This window comes from Lepidochelys kempii, chromosome 18 (assembly GCF_965140265.1).
Source record: "Lepidochelys kempii isolate rLepKem1 chromosome 18, rLepKem1.hap2, whole genome shotgun sequence".
NCBI lineage: Eukaryota > Metazoa > Chordata > Testudines > Cheloniidae > Lepidochelys > Lepidochelys kempii.
This window is the reverse complement of record NC_133273.1, coordinates 4857717-4878847: the sequence shown is the minus strand read 5'-3', so window position 1 is coordinate 4878847 and position 21131 is coordinate 4857717. Positions and strand designations below refer to the sequence as shown.

Here is a 21131-nt window from a genome sequence, read left to right as displayed (position 1 = left end):
AGAAGGTAATGGTACTTTCCAGGGTCCACCCACAACATATCTGCCCACTTGACACGAAAATGAGACACCCCTGTTGGTGGCTTGTGCGGGTGTTCAAAAGTGATGATATGGGGTCTCTGGACTCCTTGATTTTAGCTCTCCCTCACTCAAGTTTGAATATACCACGGCTGAGCTCCTTGAGAGGCAGGGGGCAAGAGGGACAGAAAGAGAAAAATAAAGGGCCATATCTCCCAAGTTCACCCACTCAGGGTACCAAAGTGAACTGCCACCATAGAACATGTAGCTCTGGAAGCAATGCGGTCTAGTGGTTAAGAAACTGGATTGAGGGATTGTCTACACAAGGAAATTTACTGGCATTATTTCTGTGTAAACTCCCCCTGTGGGCACACTTATTCCAGAATAAGAGTGTGCATACTGGGGGTTATACTTGTATAGCTGTATAATTATGCTGGTAAATTTTCCCCACAGTCCTGGGAGTGAAAAGACCTGGGTTGTAATTTTGTCTCTGCCACTGACCTGCTGGGTGATCTTAGGCAAATCCCTTCATCTCTGTGCCCCAGTTTCCTCCCATCCTCTGTCTGTCTTGTCTATTGAGCTTGTTGTCTCCTTGGGGCAGTGTCTGTCCCTGATTGGGTGCATGCAGTGCCCAGCACAAAACAGTCCTGATTGCACTTATTGCCAATAGGTGCTACTGGAATCTAAATAATACTGCATAAGCTCCTCATGGTGTCATTGTCCATTTTCTCACCTGCTTTGAGCAGTGACAGAGCAGTGCAAGGGCGGCATGTGAAGGATCCTCACTGGTGTGTCAGTCAGCACCTACTGAAATGAACCGGGCAACTCAGAGCTGCTGTTTCAGGCTCTCTGCAAACTCAGGCAGACATCTTCCTTTCAGCTGCACTCAGCTCACATTTTCAACATTTGCAGCTAGCCAGTGACTTTGAAGGCAGCTGAAATTCGAGAGCAAGAAGCCAGCTTAGGAAAGGTCCCGGAACAAGGGATCAGGGCACACTGGCCCAGTCCGAACCCCGCCAAGAACCAAGGGGCGCTAACCCTCCTCCCAGCCTTCCCGCTGGCAGGGCTCTGGCTCTCTCACTCCCCGCAGGATGAGGACCGGGGCTCTGGCCTGAACCCCAAGAGGGGGGCTGGCCACAGCGGCGAGCTGTGGAGAGACCCGCCGAGGAGCAGGGCTGGGAGGAGGCAGAGCCGACGCGCCGGCCCAGGTCGCCCCGTCCGGCTGGCTGCGCCGCCCGCAGCACTTCTCCGGAGCCGTCCCTGTCCCGCCCTGGGGGTGTCCCCGGCCTGCGGACCCGCCCAGGTAGCCGCATCCTGGGGCCGCCCCCGCTCCTCCTCCCGCCCCCGGCCCGCCCCCCGCTCGCTCTCCCCGCGGCTCCATCCTGGGATCGGCCGGCCGAGCTGACAGTCTGGCTCAGCGGTAGCCGCGGGCGCATCAGCCGGGCAGCGCCCCAGCTCTGCGCCGCACCTGCCCTGCCAGCTCCTGGGCGCCGAGGATCGGCTGCCCGGCGGGGCGCCCTGCCGCCCGGAGCAGGGGGTCGTCCCGCCGCCGCTGCCGCCGCCGCCGCCAGGGCTCCTGGCTCGGGCAGGGCAGCTGCCCCGCCGGCTCCCTGCCCGGCTGCCCTCCAGGATGAGCCCGCAGTACTCCCTGCGCTCCCTGCTGCTCGTCATCCTCGCCGCCTTCTCGGCCAACGCCAGCAACTGGCTGTAAGTGCGGGGCCGGGGAGCGGGGCTGGGGGCGGACCCGCCGCGGAGCAGGTGCCTCCGGGGCCGGCGGCTCCCTGCCCGGCGCCCCCGCGCTGAGCTCTGCGGGGGCGCCGGGAGGCTCCGAGCCGGGACCCTGCCCGCCCCGGGAGCCGAGCCGGCCGCTGCCGGGCAGGGGGTGTCCGTGCGGGCGGCACTTGCTCCGAGCCCTGCGGAGCCGAGTCCGCCTGGGAGCTCGCTGCCTTCAAGGTGCGGCGCCGGAGCCTGCCTGGCCCCACGCTTGGGGGGCGGGGAGTCCCTCTAGCCCTTTTGTTCCCTCCCTAGGGCTGGGATCTCCCCTGCGCCAAGCCGGCCGCCCCTCGTCTTCCCCACGGAGAAAATCCGAGGGGGCAACCGACTAACCCGCCGGGAGCGGGGCTGGCCGGGCTCGAGAAGTGACCCCCAGTGGCTGCGCACGGTGCTTCCTTTCTCGTGCTCCAGGCTCAGCAGCGACTCGGCAGCGGGGCTCTACCTGATCAGCAGCTGCAGGCGCTGACATTGGCCGCCCGCCGCACTCAGCCCCTTTGCTTGCTTATCTGCCCCAGTCCCAGCATGACCCTTGTCTCCTGCGGCCGCCTCAGGCAGCACGACTCGCAGCCCTCCTGGGACCCCCCTTCCCTCTGAGTGTGCTGGTGTCCTAACCAGTTAGAGAGCAGTAGGGGTGTAGCCTGGTTTACAGGGAGAGCAGGGGGTGCAGGACGGTTTCTCCATGTGGGGAGGAAAGAACAAATGCCCCCAATGAAGTTGCCCTATATGTCCTCCCTGCTGTTGCTCTGAGGTCATGGCCTGCTTCCTGGGTTGCGGTGTGACTAACTGGGCTGAACTCCAGCACTTGTGTGCCCACAGAGGTGAGGCAGAGCTCTTCCTCTGAAGAATTATTATTTATTATTTAGGCTAGTTATACTATAACTTTATGGAAGCAGAAGCTACATCTGCATTTGTTCTTAAGTTACTAATCTGTGTAGCACCAAGGCCCTGAGGTCAGAGCTCAGGTCAAAATGCAGCCTGGGTTTTGCTGCGGTTCTGATAAGCGAGGGAATGGCCGGGGACAGGATTTGGTGAAGTGTGGAGAGAGAAAATGGCAAAGTTACAAATCTACAGCCCAATTTAGCAGAAGTCTTTTCTCTTCCCCACCCTCAGGGCCTGTCTGCGCTGATAGACACCGGATCTCTCCTGGCCCTAGTTAGAAGAGTAGGGGTTTGCTTCCCCTCCTCCTTGCATTCTCCACCTGGCTGGCACATGCTGCCCCAAAGCTCTGGAGATCAGTGGTGCTGTGGGGCTCTCTGGGATGAGGAGCTCTAGAAATGCGAATCCTGACGGTAGGATGTGGAGGAGCCCAGTTAGATTAGGAAGACCTGCAACAAACACTGAGATAACTTGTAAGGTAAACAAGGAGGGAAACTGCCACATGTTCTAGAAAATTCCACTAGAGCTTTGCCAAGTCTGAGGGAAGTGCTCCCTGAAACAGGCCCTTTGGGGGGCTCTGCTGGGGGTGGGGTGGGGGAGGGGCAGCATCTTTCTCCAAACTTTGAATTAACTATTGATTTGACTAATTAATTTCTTCTGGTGGGTGGGGAGGCTGCTGCTCCCAGCTTTTATCAGCCTGGGAGGCTGTGATTGAATTCTAATTAGAGCCCAGTTCAAGGGTTTAACAAATCTAGTCTCTGGAGCAAAGTGACTGTTGCACTGTCGATGGCTTGGGTCACAGCAGTAGCACAAGCCACCATGGCTACATTTACCACTTGTAGCATAACAATAAAGATGAAGGGCCAGTTTGCCTTTTCCTCTGCACCTGAATCTCCCATGGGCAGGAACAGGAGTGATGAGTGTTTCAGGAAAGGAGATTAATCTCCAGAGACATAAAATTTCAGCTACCACAATGAATACCCAGTCAGCCACAGCACGTCTATGCCCCCCCATTCCATTCTGTAGTCCACAGGGGCCAATGCTTTATCCCTTGTTTAAGCCAGTGGTGGCTGAGTGGTGTTTAGAGGATGCTACTCAGCCCAAGGAGACCAAGGTGCTGACCAGTCTGTGCCTGGAGTGGCCACTGTCATCCTTCAAATGGATGGAAGAGAAGGGTGCTATAAAGGAGCCTGTTTGGGTCACACGGGATAAATTGTCCCATGCTCTATTACTGCGCTCCCCCTATTTTCCCTTGTCAGATGGAAAGAGTTTTGTGGCATGGGTCTCTTGCAAATGCTGGGTGGATTAGAGCAGACCACAAGGCGGCACTGCCTCACGTTTGGTGAAGACATGTCATGGATCTCTGGTGGTGGTTTCTGCAGTGGACAGGACTGAAAGGGGAAGTACTGGCTGAGGATAGTGGCCCTACCAGGAACTTTGCAGAGGTGCTGGCACAGATGCTTGCCAGGCTAGCTTTTGGGAAAAGGGGAAAATTCTGTAGGTGGAATCATCTTAATATTTGGGGATTTTTACAGGGACTCTGAGCTCTCCAGCACTTCCAGGCTTCTCCCTGCACTCTGTTTTGATGCAGTACCAACAGAAACTGCTGAGCTAGGTTTCCCACACCCACCCAGCCATTTGGCCCATACACACAAGGTTACCAAAAATTGAAGGAGCCAGGGAATGTGTGGCTGTTTATCTGCCAGTGGGTGGGATTTGTGTGTAACAGGAAGGTTGTCATCGTGTTGTAAAAGTAGATGTGTGTAAGAGGACAGCAGCGTGGAGATGCAGTGGTGGGAGTGGAGGCTGCTTTCCTCAGGGCTTTCTTCTGGACAAAGAGGGTTTGGCTCACAGGAATAGCGGGCAGGAGAAGTTGTGTTGTAACCAATGAAAATGGCCTTCAGCGAAACCACCCAGGGGAGTAAGACTCCCCCCCCCCCCCCCCAATAAGGGTTGGCTGTACTGAGAGGGATTTCTACTGGCTGGGTGGGATTATGCATTAACTTGTGTATTTGTATTACAGCAAGGCTGAGAAATGCCTTATTATGATATGTAGTCCTGGTACCTAGGCCTCTATACACTGCGTGACTGGAGCTGAGCGTGTTGCAGCATTGCAGCCCACTTGGTTCATGTTTGAGAAAACCGAGCATAGGCGGCTTTAGCTGCCAGCGACTGGGGGCTTGTGTGCAACAGCTTGTACTTTCTAGGTTATAGTGGATCTTTCTAAGAGGATGGACATGTGGGGATGAAGCTCTGTGGGAGTGGAGGGCTCATTCCAAGCACTTACTTCCAGGCACCAATTCCTGCCAACAGTGTGGAGGGAAAGCAGAGATTCATTTCACTGCTTTTGGAAGAAAAGAATGGAGTCTGGCATAACAAATGTAGCTAGTCCAATAAAAAGACAATCTACAACTTGGTGTTTTTATTCTTTGCCTATTGGACTCAGGCAAGGCCCACTCTTGACATCAAAAGGAAAGGGCTGTCCTCAGGCAGTAAACAGGGAAAGAAGGACCTGGGAGCTATCAGATAGTCTGAGAATGAGTATACCCTGCATGTTTCCTACATGCCATGTGTATTCTGTGCAGAGCTCTGTAGTGCTCTGCTTTATCGTAGGGTTGTGTCTTGCTTTACGCCTGTGTATACTGCATATATGTGTATGTACAGCACACATGGCCCATGTCCATTGCATGCAGCCTGGACAGGCGGTGTGTGGCTCTTTTGGGTATGTGTGTTACCTTTATGCCCAGCTGTGCAGTGTTTGTATGCATGTTTCTTCAGGCTTGTGTGTATGTTCCGTGGCACAGCTCTGTAGCGAGTTTGATTTTTCCAGAAACCTGCTGGATTAGTGATTAAGCTCAGTGAGCATTTCACAAGACAAGAGGTTTTTTTTCTAAAGCTTCTTTTAACCTGTTGGAACTCGCATTCCCCAAACGCTTCAGAGACAGACAGCTTGTAACAGTTGAATTGGACATTTTCACAAACTCCTTGCTTTGCATGGAAGAGCTCTAAGGAGGTCGCTGCGGAAAGGCTGTTTAGATTGGTTTGTGTGCCAGTGTTTATGCGTTTTATAATCTGTAAAGGAGAAGCATCTTGGGATCTTCTGGAATGACTGACCTGTAGTCCCTCAGAGGGATCATTCTGCTACAGAGGCTTTCAGAGTTGGAAGGGAGCTTGAAAAATCTGATCGTTGAACAAACCAAGATATCTGGCTAGAAAGTAAACCTCAGGCATATTTTGTCAGTCTCTGGATTTTGGGAGTTGCTGCTGGGTTTGCTGCATGTCCTGGAAATCTCTGTCCTTAAGCCATTTCCAGATTTGGAACTAGAAACTTTCTCCTTTTTGATAACACCTGTAGCCTTGCTTTTCCTCCGACAGTTCCAGGCTCAGTAGAAGCCTCATACTAAACCACTATACTGAAGTGAAAGGTCAGTTCCCAGTAGATCTGAGCCCCAGAGTGAGGGTATGTGCCAGGGGAAGAAAACATCTCCTTTTGGCCTCTGCGTGCCTCTCACAGTTGGCCAAACATTATCTCCAGGAGTGCTTAATTTGTGCAAGGGATGAGCCCTGGCACCTCACGGCTTGGCAGTTCATAGCCCCGGCACCTCTAGGCTTCCTGCATCAGTTATGAAAGTAAAAAAGGTTGCTTGAGCCCTGGCACCTCTTTCATTACAAATTAAGCTCTGATCTCCAGAGGAGCACAGAAGCTTGTTGCATGCACAGGCGTTTCACTCCTGGATAGTCCATGGCTTGTGTTACTTTCCGACACATTGCATTGCAAGTGTTACTGTGACTGGCGTATAGGACTGAATTCAATTTTTGATTCATTGTGGTTTTGCGCTAAAATATTCCAAACCCTGCACCCTGTGCATGCACTCCAAAACATGGCTTGTACGTGCCAGGGCATTTTCTAGGTGGTGCAAATGGGATGCATGTGGCATTTTTCCAAAAGGGCGCTGACCCAAGCACTCAGCAGTGTACTAGCTGAGCACCTCTCCGAAGTGGGAGAGGATGGTCAGAGTTCTGACTCTACGTGCGCGAATGAAATCATCACAGAACAACTTTGTTGGCAAGTTCCAATCTAACTGGGTAACCATAGCCAGTAAACTAACGGTCACTACAAAGCCTGGTTTCTCCTAACTCAGTATTTGACGCTATTGGCTTTTAAGATGTGACTGGTTGTTTGGATTATTAGGATGACTTTCTTGAAGCTCTAGAAAAAAGATCCCTTGTGTGTGGAGAATCCTGGGCACCCACTCATCGTGAAACCATTAGCGACTGCCTTCATTTTCATGCCGTTATCCGGCTAAAACTGTGTTGGTCTCTGGGAGCTTTGCAGGAGGCTCTCCATGTGAGGTAAATATTCTGAGATGCGGTTAAGCTGCTGTATAGCAGGGTGTGCCGCCAGCAGCTCTTTAGCCCCTGTAAATAGGGGGTAGAGATGTGGCAGTAACATTTCCCTCTGGGCTGAGATTTGGCTTAAAGTGCCAGGAGCACAGTTGTTGGGGTTTTTTGTTTGTTTTGAGGGGGAGGAAGTGGGGAGGTGTTTAAACTTTAAGAAAGTGGATTTGACTGTTCAATGAATACCTAAAAATCTGTGACTTACAAAGTGAGGCTGGCTGGAAAGCTGGTCTCTGTGGTCTCATTCTGTTTGCGTTATAGGGCCAGAGAGGAAGGAATAATGCTTAGCATTTCTACAGCCCCTTTCATCCGGAGATCTCCCAGTGCTCTGCAAACACAGGATGTGATTCTCCTGTGCCTGGCTCCTCATCTCATGGACACCTTTGTAAAGTTGGTGTTGTGAGTGCAGAATTCTAATTTGGTAGCGCTTACTCTGATGGTGCTGGTGCAAATGGCTATCCATGGTGCAGGGCGATGGGGAACTGGGCCCTGTGTTGATAATTCTCTGTCTGGTTGGCTCTGCTTTTACAACTACCTTGATGTGGATGACTGAGTACTCTTCAGCTAGCAATTTCCCAGCTTTCTTCATAGCAGCAAGAGGCCCTGATTCTCAGGTCTGGCTAAAATCCACTCATGGATTTTACCTTTACATCATCCTTGTGGCTCTAGATTTTCAGCCCAGCTGTGGCCTGGTCCAGTCCCTGGTATAGAGCAGCCCTAAGGTGTACTAACTGATGTCTGGCTGCCGAGAGCCCCAAGATGCTGGCTGATCTGCGCAAGTGGGAGTGTCTGGAACATAGAGGCATTCTTGCCATATCCCCTTTCCCCTGGCCACTCTCCCTGTTCCAGACCTTACATAGTGGACACTCCCAGGTAGCCAGCCTATGGCAGCACAAAACAGACAGACCAACACTGCAAGTTAGACCCACAGTTTCTTTGCATACTGAACATCTTGTGAGCGCTATCCTGGAGGCAGAATGAATGGCTGACTAGGAGTATTCTGGGAGAGGAGAGATTTGAGGACCCAGATTTGGGAACAAATTCGGTGAGTGGGGTGAGGAGCTCCCTTGTGCTGCCCCAGGGTTCCTTTGGAGACCCACCATCAATGCTTTGTCACTTCATATTTTGCTCTCTAATCCTGAGGGAGGCATTGCAGCAAGCTCTCCCCAGAGTCTTATGCAGGTGGGGACACCCTTCCATGGAGGGCAAGAGGAGGAAGAGCTAAAAGCTACAACTTATTCTGTAGGACATTTATATTTCAAAATAGATTAAAAAATCTTGCAACAGTTTATGACAAGCCCAGCCAGCTTTAGTTCCCCCCTCACCCCCCCCCCCAAAAAAAAAAAACCAACAAGCGAGTGGCTTAAAGGTTTGTATCTTGGTGGCAGAAAAAACATTTTGAAATCTCCCAGACTTTGGAATTAGCTGGGATGGGCAAGGCCCTGATCTTGGGCTCCTTTTAAAAGCTAGTAATGCCATCAATAATCAGGTCCTAGCTGGCTGGGAATCTCCAGGACTAAGTTTGTCAGGACACAGCAGGTAAATTGATCAGTAATATTCAGATAGCTAGTGATGGTGAGCATCCTTATTTGGGGCTTTTTGAGCAGGTGGTCCCTGGTGGCTAGTGGCATGCTGGAACCACCCTGAATCTGGGTGTGAAGGAGGGTATCTGAGAAATGAAACTGGAATAGAAAGTGCTACCTCCCAGGCTGAGAAGGGGAAGGTTCCTGTGAGCTCCAAGGCCAAAACAATGGTAAGGAAAATGGACTTCTGTCTGCCTCGTTCCTGGCACTGCCTGTGATGCTGGTTTCTGAGCCTATAATGGACCCTGCAGTTATCTGAGCCTGCGATGGACTGTTACAGTTGCTGTTATTCGTGTCACTCAGCTATAGGAGTGTCACATGTGTGCTGGAACAATTTTTATAGTGCGGGTGCTGGAAGCCATTGAACCAAACTGTAAATCCTGTATATGAAGGATTCAAGCCAGGGGGTGATGCAGGGCCCCTCCCTCTCCCTCCCCCCCCAATTCCTGCATCTCTGGTTCATTGTCATCCCCTTCACTAACTTGTCTTGGATGGCATACGTGGAAGCAGTCTATTGACTTTCTTAAAAGTAATAAAAGTGCCAGACAAACTCAAGAATCTGTTTCTGGCATGTTTTCGTATGTTTTCACCAAGGCAGGTTCACTGACTTTCATGGTATTTTGTGGATATTTTTAAGCCTTGGATCCTGGAGTCATGTGAATTCAAGAGAATCTCAGCTTTCACTTAATAAGTTTCTAGTCCTCTTGGTTTCAGAGAGAAGCTTGAAAAAATGACTCAAGTGGTCCCTAAAGACTCAATCCAGAAGGCAAATAAACCCCCCCAAATATGCTAGTTTTTATAAAAATCTGATGACCCAGGGGGCCCTGACTCAGGATTTTTAGACACTCGGGTTGGCAATATTTACGGCTGTAAGAAAATTGTGGGCAGTGGTTTTGTGGTGGCAATTGCAACTTTTAGCAGACACAGCAACTTCTTAGAGTTGCTGCAGATTTCAGAACGGCCAGCACTTGGATGCTGCAGCCAGCAGAGGAGCAGTTCCTCTTCACGTGTTGAGGAAGACACAATGAAGAGTTAATATTGTGAGTTTTTGCATTTATATTCAGTTAAGCCAGTTCATGAACTCCTGTAAGTTCTGTGCAAGTTAGTGCTGCCCCTGGGGTCTTGTCGGCCTGCCAGTGTGCACATTGGGGTAATGGCATTGTAAAGTTGGACTCTCTTGCAATGTTTCCTGATTTGAAGGTTGAGCAACAAGATCGAGTCAGTGCCAATGGCACTTTTCTCCTTTAGAATAATAGCAATTGGACCATATTCAGCACTGCATGACAAGCTTGTGACAGTGACAGCTTTTCTCAGACTCTGTGACTGTTGTGGCAAAGAAACCTTGGCACAGAGCAGTGTGTGTGGCAGGAAACGTCTGTGTGCCAGCATGCAGCAATAGGTTTGCAAGGTGTGCAGCATGCGGCCGTGCAGGTGTGCCATAGCACAGAGCGGTGTTTCCCAGAGTTGTGCCTCCCGCAGTGGATCTGGGGAAGGTTCTAGGTGGGTCGTGGGCCTGCACGAGGGTGAGTTTGTCCTGCACTCACCCTGCAGCAGTGGCTCCTATCCCACGGGGCTGGGCCTGGCTCCCTGCTCCAGGCGTTGTGACAGGTTTGGTCTGGCTGATTCCCTGTTGTGATGGGGGGTGGGACGGTTAGCAAGGCCAAAGTTGAGGAGTGGTGCTGTGACTGGCATGCGAGGGCAGGTGACGAGTGTGAAGCCTAGTTTGGCAGAAGCTTGTAATCGTGTGGAAGTGTCACACCGAGAGCCTGACTTGGTCACTTTTAACTAGAGGTGGAAATTGGGAGCTGAAAAGCAAAGCCAAGAGAAGAACAAATGCGTGGCCGATGTGACAGGAAGATCAAGATATAGACACATCCTGGTCTAATGCCCAAAACAGAATTATTCAAAGAATCAATTCAGGGACAACGCTTTCCATTAAAAAACAGTTACAGAAAACAGTGTCTGACTAGCGGGAGATGGCAAAAGGCCTCTCTAGGTAGGACGCATAGTGAGATGTTGCCACAGAGCCATGAATGACAAATGGCCATGGGTGAAAGCTCCCAGACTTAGGCAGGTGCTTGATGTATTGGATCCAGCTCCGACAGATCCCTGGGTTTTGTACTCCCAGCTCTGGCCGCACACGCAGCTGATTGTGCTAATCAAGGGTTGCTGAATTGTGTTCGTGCATGACGTGGTGTGTCTGTGCAGCAGCACAGAGGTATTGCAGCATGCCCCGTATTGTGCAATGTACTTACTGCTACAGCACTGCAGAGTTTGTGAGCGGGCTGACGGACGCTGGCGGTGTGCGGCATCACTGGCTGGGCAGTGACCGTAGTGCAGTGTGTGGCAGTGCAGAAGCACATGAATGTCCTAAGGAGTGAGCATGAAGTGAGCTGTAGCTCACGGAAGCTCACGCTCTAATAAATTGGTTAGTCTCTAAGGTGCCACAAGTCCTCCTTTCCTTTTTGCACAATACAAATGTGACTCTTCAGCTGTTCACAAGGACTTTCTCCTCTGCCCTCTCTCCACTGTCCGCTCAAGGCCTATCAGGAAACCACAGGAAGTGGATTCCCTTCTCCATGTCCTGTAATTCACTCCTGAAAGAGTCATGGGGGGTGGGGGATTGCTCCAGCCCCTTCTCCCTGGGTGGGAATGAGAGAATCCTCAAATTGCCCCTCTTCCTTCCAGGTGCATCCAGTCAGGACCTTTCTCTCCTTCTGGCAGCAATGCTGTGAGGTCCTTTCCCCTTCCTGGGGAGCCTCCCCTTTCTCCCAGGAAACCGCTCTGCTTGTGGCAGGTCCTGGGGAAGAGGGGTAAACCCCTGGGTCCTAGAAGAACCGGATGCCAATGTGGGGAGATATCTCTCTCTGTGGAGGAGAGAGCTCCTTCTGCTCTGTGCAGATGCTGGGGTGGGGGCTAAGGTTAACTTCCCCCCCTTGCCAGCTCCGACAGCCTCTGGGGCTGCTCCAGTCACGCTCCTTTGATTCTAGAGGCCAAAGTCTCGGTCTCTCCCCTGCATTCCATGAGGCATCATCCCTAAGGCACAAACACCTCCCTGCTCCCCAGTGCTGCTGCTGCTTCTCCCCACAGCAACCATCTGCTACCTAGCCCTCAGGCTCCAGCGTCCCGTCCGACTCGTCTCAGTTACAGCAAGAGCTTAAAGAAGCTCCATCTATCGAGTTTAGCCAAGAGAAGGGTCAGAGGTGACCTGAGCAAGCTGTAGGTACATTGGGAGAAGATTTCTGATGGCAAAAGCCTCTTGAATCTAGCAAACAAAGGCAGAACGAGAACCAGTGGCTGGAAGCTGAAGCTAGATGCGTTCAGACTGGTGATAGGGGCAGATCTTTAACTGGGAGGGTAATTAACCATTGGAACAGCTTAGCCGGCAATGAGGTAGAGTCTCCATCGCTTTAAGTCAAGATGGGACATCACTGTTTCAAATATCAAATTGAGCTAAAGCAGAAGTTCTGGGCTTGATGCAGGAATTGCTAAGTGAGAAATTCTCTGGCGTGCGCTATACAGGAGGCCAGACTAGATGATCATAATGGCTCCTTATGCCTTAAAAGTTGTGACTTGCCCTTTTTAAACTCACACAAATCAATGTAAGACAGACTGCTTGAAACGATCACTTTCAGAGGGCCTCAACCTTTTATAGCAGTGTGACTGTGTCTCATCATGTGCTGTAGTCCAGGAGGATGAGAGTGGTTGTGTGGATGAGATTATGTTAGGCAGAAGGGGCCATAGTCAGTGTAACACAGGCCATCGTCTAAACAGAGGGCAGCTTTTGTGCTATGGCCAGAGTGAAAACCAGCCTGGTGCAGGTTGTTGTGTGCGAGGTCACATGGGAGATTAGAAAAGGCACCTTTCTCCAGCATTTTGCAGAGTGGGGTGGATGGAAATAGGGCAGTGACTAAAGAAGGTGTCTGAGTCAAGGAGAGCAGAACAATTCAACCAAAACCAATCCTAGGCCCCATCTAATCCCAGCCAGTGCTTTCCATTGTACACTTACTAGTGTTTTGCCCAGTCTTTTAAAAAGTTCTAGCCGCCTTGTCTGCTTCCCCTGCCCTAGGCGAATTGTTCCACAGCCTAACGAAGCTCACTGTTGGGGTGTCTTTCAAACTGAGGTTTCTGTTTAATTCTAAACCAAATTATACATTCTTTATTTAACTCTTAATCGTTCCTCGATCCATCCACCCTTCTGCTAATTTCCGTGACTCTTTGGAGCGCCCTCCAGTGTGTTGTAATGTTTCTGGAAATAAGGTCTGGTGGCGCTAGAATCACAGAGATGGCCCCGTGCTCATTCACTACAATAGTTACAGAACAAGAACATCAGAGGCACCAACACACCCAGAATAGATACGTTTAAAAATCCAAATGGCTTCTTCTCTGCAAGACACTTGATATGTCTTCCCTGATCTCTGCCTTTATTGAACATCTCAATTACTCAGATTCTCAGTAGTGGGAAATGCAGAGGTTTATCTCCCCTAATTTCTGTTTTATCTGCCAACCTGAATGGCTTTCTCTGTCTTGTTCTTGCTCCTGGAAACTCTCCCCTGAAGTTGCTATTATCCTTGGGTATATTTTAAATAAAAACAAGATTAATTTTTAAAAGAGCCCTGGGGTTAGGAGGGATCTTGCAGAATTGCAGACAAAACAATTGCAGAGGAGATGAGTCGCAGACGTTTTTAAATTGTGAGATTTGGCCTAGTCTAAACACAAAGTTGTACCAATATAACTAAGGTGTGTCTTTATACTGCCTTAGTTAAACCAGTGCAACTTTTGTGTAGAAGAGACCTTTTTGGTTTTTAAACAGGGAACTACAGTTGTGGACAAATTCCTGAGACATAAAGGCTAAAGGAAAGAAGAGTAACAGGTATACACTGCAAGCGACAGTGTCACTAAAAGAAAGCCAGCCCACTACAAATGAACCATGGGATTAATTGGTTCCTTTGCTATGTTCTAGACCCAATATGAGAAAGGAAGGAAAATACCTATCTAAAGTAGGATCTAATGCCTTCTCTGTGGTGCCTTGCTGTTTACTTATTGTGCTGAGGGACTTTGTAGAGGAATAGTTCCAATGGAAACAGTCAATATGTAGGTGGGGAGAACTTTAAGGAAAGTTTGAGAGACTCTGGTTCTGATTCTGGGCCATCTTCTAGCCCTGGAAGGACTTCCAGGTGGTTACTTGGGGAAATAGTTTGAAGCAGAAGTGACTTAAAGAGTCCCTTACTTTGGGAATCAAATGATGCTTGGGTTATGCATTTTCTTCTTCATGGTCCACAAAGGTCCAGCACCTGTACTCAGGTGGGTCAGTTTACCCAGGGGAATTTGACTTTCTGATCTTCATAGGATCTATTTGCTAATTGGATCCCTAGACACATCTTACTGAAAAGGAAATTCATAGATTCCAAGGCCAGAAGGGACAATTATGATCCTCTAGCTTGGCCTCTGTATAACACAAGCCAGAGAACTGCCCCAAAATAATTCCTAGAGCAGGTCTTTTAGAATGCGATCCAATCTTGATTTCAAAATTGTAGGTAATGGAGAATCTATGACAAACCTTAATAAATTGTGACAATGGTTAATTAATCTCACAGTTAAAAATTTACACCTTATTTCTAGTCTGAATTTGTCTAGCTTCAACTTCCAGCCATTGGATTGTATTACATTATTTGTCTGTTAGACTGAAGAACAATTATGAAATATTTGTTCCCCATATTGGGTACTTACAGACGGTAATAAAGTCATGCCTTAATCTTCTCTTTGTTAAACTCAGTAGATGGAGTTATTTGAGTCGATCACTGTAATGCAGGTTTTCTAATCATTTAATCATTCTCATGGCTCTTCTCTGAACCCTCTCCAATTTATAAACATCCTTCTTGAATTGGGGGCACAAGAACCGGACACAGTATTCCAGCAGCAGTCTCACCAGTACCAAATCCAGAGGTAAAATAATCTCTAACTACTCAAGATTCCCCTGTTTATGCATCCCTGAATCCCACTGGCTGCAGCGTCGCACTGGGAGCTCAGGTTCAGCTAACTATCCACCATGACCCCCAAATCTTTATCCGAGTCATCCTTTGTCAGGATAGAGTCCCCCATCCTGTAAGTATGGCCTGCATTCTTTATTCCTAGATGTATACATTTACATTTTGCATATTAAAATGCATATTGTTCGCTTGCACCTAGTTTACCAAATGGCCCAGATCATTCTGAATCAGTAACCTGGCATCTTCATTATTTACCAGTTCCCCAGTTTTTGTGTCATCTGCAAACTTTATTATTGACAGTTTTATGTTTTCTTAAGACATTGATACAAATATGAAATAGCATAGGGCCAAGAACTGATCCCTGTGGGACCCCACTGGAAACACACCCACTCAGTGACAATTCCACATATACAATTATATACTGAGACCTGTCAGTTATCCAGTTTTTATTCCATTTAATGTGTGATATCTTAATTTCATATTCTATTTTTTTAAAATCAAAATGTCGTGAAGTGTAAGTATATTACATCACCTTTATCAATCAAACTTGTAATCTCATCAAAAAAAGAGATTGCTAGTTTGGCAGGTTCTATTAATTACATTACCCTCCTTTAATTCTTTATTAGTCAAGTCCCATATCAGCCACTCCACTCTCTTGTCTGGGACCAATGTCAGGCCGATAGGCCTATAACTACCCAGGTCCTTCCATCTCGACTGAGTTTTAGTTGTGGGTTTGCTGTCTGGCATTGCCCAGTGGGACTGGCCTTGTACGTAGAGGGGTTCTCTGAAGACTTCAGTAGTTTGCCTCAATTTGTCACATGTTGAAGGGATGAGGCAGCCATTGGTCAGCGTGCTGGCTCTTGCCCTCTGAAAATATGCTTCTCGTTCCTGGCCCAGCAGTCTCCAGTACAATTGCATGCCAGGTTTAGGAGCCCAGGGTCTTGAAACTAACCCTATAGACTTGAGAATTTGCAGGCCAATGCAACTGGAGTTGAGCTGGAAGACAGTAGGAGAAGGTACAATGGTCTACAGCAAAGGAAGGGAAATTCTGTGGTGTTTTGCAGACAGCTATTGGCAGTAAAAGCAATTGTGTGGTGGAACAGACTGCAAGGCAGGCTGTCTAGTCATGAGCACTGCAGCAGAGCATGTTAGATATGGTACTGGTGGGAATGAGGGGTGGAAAGTGGTCCTACAGAATGCAGGCATTGGAGTAATTTGCTCCTGCAGCCTTAGCTTGTGCATGTGCAAAAGGGAAACGACTGTCTAATGCCAAAATAAAAAATGCTACAACAGTGTCCCTTTTAAGGGCCAGATGGAATGGTGGAGCCCAAAGTTTCCATGGTCACAGTGAGGAGAAGCTGGCGAGATGATTATGCCTCAGCCCAGGGCCTAAGGCAGCTTGGTCCCCACCTCAAAATGGTTTAGAAATGCTCCGTAGCCTCCACTGGGACGAGGGCTGATGCGCCACAAAATGTAGGCATGAAACCTGGAGCTCTGTGACCATGGGAATGTGTGGTGGGAACAGCCCCGGAGATGGCGGATGGGGGACTGCCCTCTTCTCCTAGAGACAGGGAGGAAGAGGGGATATTTACCTGCTTCCCCTCCTAACCTGTGCCTGCCAAGGATCAGGAGGAGAGCAATGTGAGATGCACCTATTTTTCTTCTTCCACCTCAGGGGAGAGAGGAACCTGTGCCAGGGCCAACATCTCTCATTCAGCTTTGTCTATATGGAGCCACAGAAGTTTCCCGATGCTTGTGGGTGCTGACTGCACCCGTGCCTGACGCATGCCATGCTTTGCTGGCCATGTAACTTCTCCTCCCACTGACTGTGGTAATCGCCCATCAGCAGTCACCGGTCTCTGCAGTTCCTCTCTAGTAGGGTGATGCAAAATGGCCCTTTGGCCTCGCTGCCGGGCTCCAGAAAGCAGCACTCAGCCTGCTCCCAACTCTCGTCTCGCTGCTCCCCGATCCGTGGCTCGCCAGGCAGCTGAAGCCTGGCTTTTTCTGTAATGGCAATACCCAGAATGCTTTGTATGCAAAAGACAGGACAGGAGTGAAGTGGGATGGAATACAAGGAGACCACCCCTGGATGCTAAAAGGCAGAGTAGGGCTGCTCTCCGGTACCTGAGCACAGAGGGAGAAGGGGAGTGAGAGGTGGAGGGTATCCCTGAATTTACGTTGGAGAGGGAGGCTGGAGAGCTTGTCAGGCTGGAGTCAAAGCAGGGGAGGCTAGAAAGATCAGAGCGGCCTGCAGAGATGGACATGAGCTGAGTAGGCAAAGGCATCCCCAGTTCAACCAACTTAGCTTGCATAACCCACCCCATCTCGTGGCTGTGATGCGATGGCAACTTTCCTGGTGCCCCAGAACATTGCTCTGTCATGACCCCCCAGATCCCAGCCCTGACAGGAAACAAGTGTTTCCAGAAACTTCTTACTGAAATGTATGTGTTTGGTTTAGTTCTCAAGAGGGGAGGCTGTTTCCCCCGGGAAGAGGCCCCTAAGCTATCTGGAAAAGTGACTGGGCTGTACACATCCACAACTGAAGCCATGGTTACTTGCCATAGGCCCACGTAACTTGTGACTGCTGGGGTTGTGCAGTGTGATTCAGGACACCGGTTTGAAGTTATAGAAAGAAGTGCTCTGTTGTCTCCTGTCGGCAGACCTTCTCCTTGGCTTCCAAGAGGCCCCCTAGTGGACTGTCTGTGGTAGTAGCTCAAAGCACCACATTTCACGACTCCCCTCCTTCCAAAGAGAGCAAGATGTTTTTGTCATGTTTATCTCTTCAGTTTCTCTGGCTGGTTTCTTGGGGACTGTCTTGCACTTTGGCAAGGATTTTTTGTTGCATCAATGACCTGGCTGGACTCCTTCAGCAACAGATCTGGTGCTATAGCAAGGTCTCCTGAAAGAGCTATGAGAGGAGATGCGTTTGGAAACCAGGTTCTGTGTAACAGTAGGTGAGGCCACCCTTAACAGATCAGGCCCATGTTACGTTGGCAGTCTGTGCTGTCACCAGCAGCGGGGGTGCATGCTTGTGTCTGTGTGCTGTGCATGGAGCAGTGCTGAACAGCACTGAGGGGTGGGTGCATAGACATGGTGAGTGGCGATGGAGGCATGTGGCTAGCCCCCATGGGTGAGCGTTCTGGATAGCTTCACCCAGCCTGTGTGTCTTGTGTATCAAGTTAACAGCTCCTCTCTCAGTGGTGGATGCAGTTCTCTGAAACAACATCTTTTGTCTTCGTTTTATCTTCTTAAACAGTAATAAGTATTTGTTTGGGAAGCGTCTTATCTGGAGCATCTGCTTGGAAAGGTTTGAAAGAGCCCTGTCACGCTTCTCTTCCGACGCTGCTTTGAATTTCTGACTCCCCATCGCCTGGAGAATTCTGCCGAGCTAGAAAGAACATTGGGTCTCTGAAGTAATTTTCTCCTCTCCCATTTGCCAAATAGAGTTTCCCCATATTCTGAACAGAGCTGACGCTAACATGGCTGCCTCCAGCAGCTGCTTCACCTGTGGCATCACTTCCTCTTGCCAGCTTGTTTGTGTTCAGACCAGTTGCGGAATCATCAGTGATGCTGGCTGCACAGCTGTGGGAAGTGTTAATTAGGGGGGTTTCTCTGAGCACTAGGAGGTGCCCCAAATACTGCATTTGTGGGCATGGTCCAAGAACAGGGAAAAGGAGAACATTCTCCGGAGTGGGTTAGGAGCCAGGAGTTCTGTACCTCACTCTGTGGCCCTGGTCTGTACTTTTTGTGGCACTCCCCAAGGAGATAGCAAATACTCTTTCAGAGAGGAGAAAGCCAAGGCACAGACATACTGCATGGAGTTGGTGCTGCAGTTAGAACCCAATTTTCCTAACTCCTACTTCCATGACTAATCCACCAATCTGCAAGGTCATTGTGCAAGTCTCTTAACTCTTCTGTGCCTTTACGTCCATATCTGTAAAACAGGGATAATAGTTACTGAACTCAGGGGAAGGTGAGGGTTTCAAGGTAGGTTAATGTCTCTTCAGAAGCAAAGTAGTGATGTATTATCTGCCCCTGGCATCTTGGAGGAGTAGAGAGCAGCACTGCATGGGAACAGCAGACATCCTTCCCAGTATCTTAGCCTGCCACAGATATCTGAGGACCCTGGCTTGATGGAAGGAGGTGAGGCTCTGAGAGAAAGATGTCAAAGTTAGTCTCTAAGGTGCCACAAGTCCTCATTTTCTTTAAGCCAATAATATACATTAAGGAGTCACTGAGCTGCTTTTGCATAAGCAAGTAATTGTCTTAAAAGAATGTAAATTCTTGGACAAATAGATTTAACTGGGGTTAAGGTTGTAAAAGAGTTTCATTCTGAAAATATGGCAGCAAGACACTCCATGTTTGTCTGTGTCTCATTAGCTCCCTATCAAATGTACTCAATTTACAAGTGAAAATTGCATGCTTTTTCTGACTGCCAGCACTCCCCTGAGACCTGAGAGTCAAGCTGGGTTCTCTGTCTTGCACATAATTAGTAATAGGGATTCCACAGGCCAGATTCTGCCTTCAGTGACACCTGTGCAGCCCAGACACCAGAGGTGATTTTGTACAAGTATAACCGATTGGAATGTAGTGAACAACTCTCTTGATGCACAGGAGAGAACAGAATCCAGCTCCCTCCTGCTGAGCTGGCTCCACAGAGCTAACACACTGAAAACGTATGTACTGCTGAAGTCAGCAGATTTGACACTTGAAACCCAAGGGGAGCAAACTGTGCAATAAGGAATCACTCCTGTGTAGTCCCCTCTCAGAACAGAGCTTCACTTTGTAAGGGAAGGATCCTTAACAGAATGTTGTAAGACGCAAATTCCTGAAAATCAGGAAATTCAAAAACAAGATTCGACTTTCAAAAACAAATTGACCTGAGGTGCTTCAAACAATCTTAAGTGCCCTTGCTGCTTCATAGTGTAGCTAAATGTAACTTTGAATTTTTCTGGCTGTCAGCTATTTCAGGGGTGATTTTCTGTCTGTCTGTCCAAGCACTGAATGGTGGTAAGGATTCCCCCTGGGTTTATTGATACATATTTAGTCCTAACTCCAGTTTCAGTGAGTAACTTGTCTGGAACTCTGCCCTAAGCTGTAGGAGCTCCCTACCCCTAAAGGCAGCACACTGCCATCACCAGCACGTCAGCGGGAGCCAGCGGCTGCAGAGAGGAGAGTGCTGACATTAGCCTTGAGCCGTGTGAGGGCAGAGTTTGCCGGGGGTCCCTGGCTGAGTCTGCTCTGGGAGGCACATGGGTGCAGAGGGTCTGCGATTACCAGGATCCGGTAGGAATAACGTACCAATGTCCCGAGCTATTCAGAAATAGTGACTGGGGGGATCAAAATGCCCAGGCAAGAAGTGGGGCTTTGGGAAGAAGGTAAAACAATGGCTCTCCAAGAGACCTAATGAACCTCCCCTCTCTGGACTGAGCTGGGGTGGGATCGCCAGCCCCTCCCTTCAAGAGCAGGTGCTCACAGTTCTCTCCTGTGCGTGGAGGAGCCCAGGAAGGGGCAGTGGGGTAACCCTCTGGAAGCCCATGCAGTCTTGTGGGGGAGTGATTCCAGTAACTGCCAGGAACCCAGGAAGTGGAGTGGGCCTGGAGAGTGGCAAGGGGATAAATCGCTGGAAGTCCAGGTAGTGGGGGGGGGTTACACCCCCACGTGCACCTCTTCCCCAGAACACTGTCACTAAGCCAACCCCAGGCTGGCGCAGCAGCCTCCGCATGTCCTCAGTCCCGGAGAGCAATGTGCAAGGCAGCAGGAGAGTGCAGCCTGGGATGCACAGGGAAGCAAAGGCAGCGTTTTTCAGGTTGGTGAGTCCTTGAGGCCATGTTTGCAAGCGGGGACCTGGAAGGTGCCAGTCACAAGTGGTTTTGCCCACGACAAGCTTCTGACTCCAGCTTCCCCCCTTCAAGCCCCACAGAATTCCGAGTGGTGAAAGACCCAGCGGTCTCCCCCCGCCACCCACCAGGGCTGGATCCCCACGCGAAGGTGGCTGGGGAAGCTAAAAGCAGGACTAAGAAGGGAAGTGGTTTGAGGGAGATGTTTGTCCTGAGTAGAACACAGCCAGCGCTGAGGGAGCAGTGTGGCAGCTGTAGCTGGCAGCCGAGCTGCTGTCCTGCTTGCTTTGGCTGACTTGAGAGACCTCTGGCTTTTCCTAGTAGCACTTGGATATGCTGGTACTCGGGAGACTTGACAGGGCATATTCAGAACATGCCGAGAATATCCCCCTCCATGCTAGGCGGACAGAGCAGAGCTGTTGAGCAGCCTCCCTGCTGAGAGATGGAGTGAATGTAGTCCATGCTGTAGCTGGGCAAGAGGGCCGTACTCTCCCCCAGTGTTGCTGTCAGGACCCTTGCTCTGTTTCGAGGCAGAAAGGCCGTTCTGCAGAACTGTCAGAGCCAGCCTGACGATGCAGAGGGACCCAGTCAGGCACTAGCCTCCAGCTCCAGTGAGGAAAGAAGGAGAGGAGAGCAGACGGTGTGTTTATCCAGGC

At 49.8% G+C, this 21131-nt stretch overlaps 1 protein-coding gene across 2 annotated transcripts in view; it reads left to right on the top strand.

Annotated features, from left to right (window-relative positions):
- Positions 1–1383: 1383 nt before the first annotated feature.
- Positions 1384–21131, top strand: part of WNT4 (Wnt family member 4) — a 28052-nt gene continuing 8304 nt past the window's right edge. The window contains exon 1 of one of the 2 annotated variants that reach the window (XM_073316450.1): positions 1384–1722. In XM_073316450.1, coding sequence (XP_073172551.1) covers positions 1646–1722 — 77 coding nt within the window. In that variant the 5' untranslated portion in view covers positions 1384–1645. Of the gene's footprint in view, positions 1723–15188; positions 20445–21131 lie in introns of those variants that run through there. The other variant, XM_073316449.1, reaches the window with a different exon arrangement.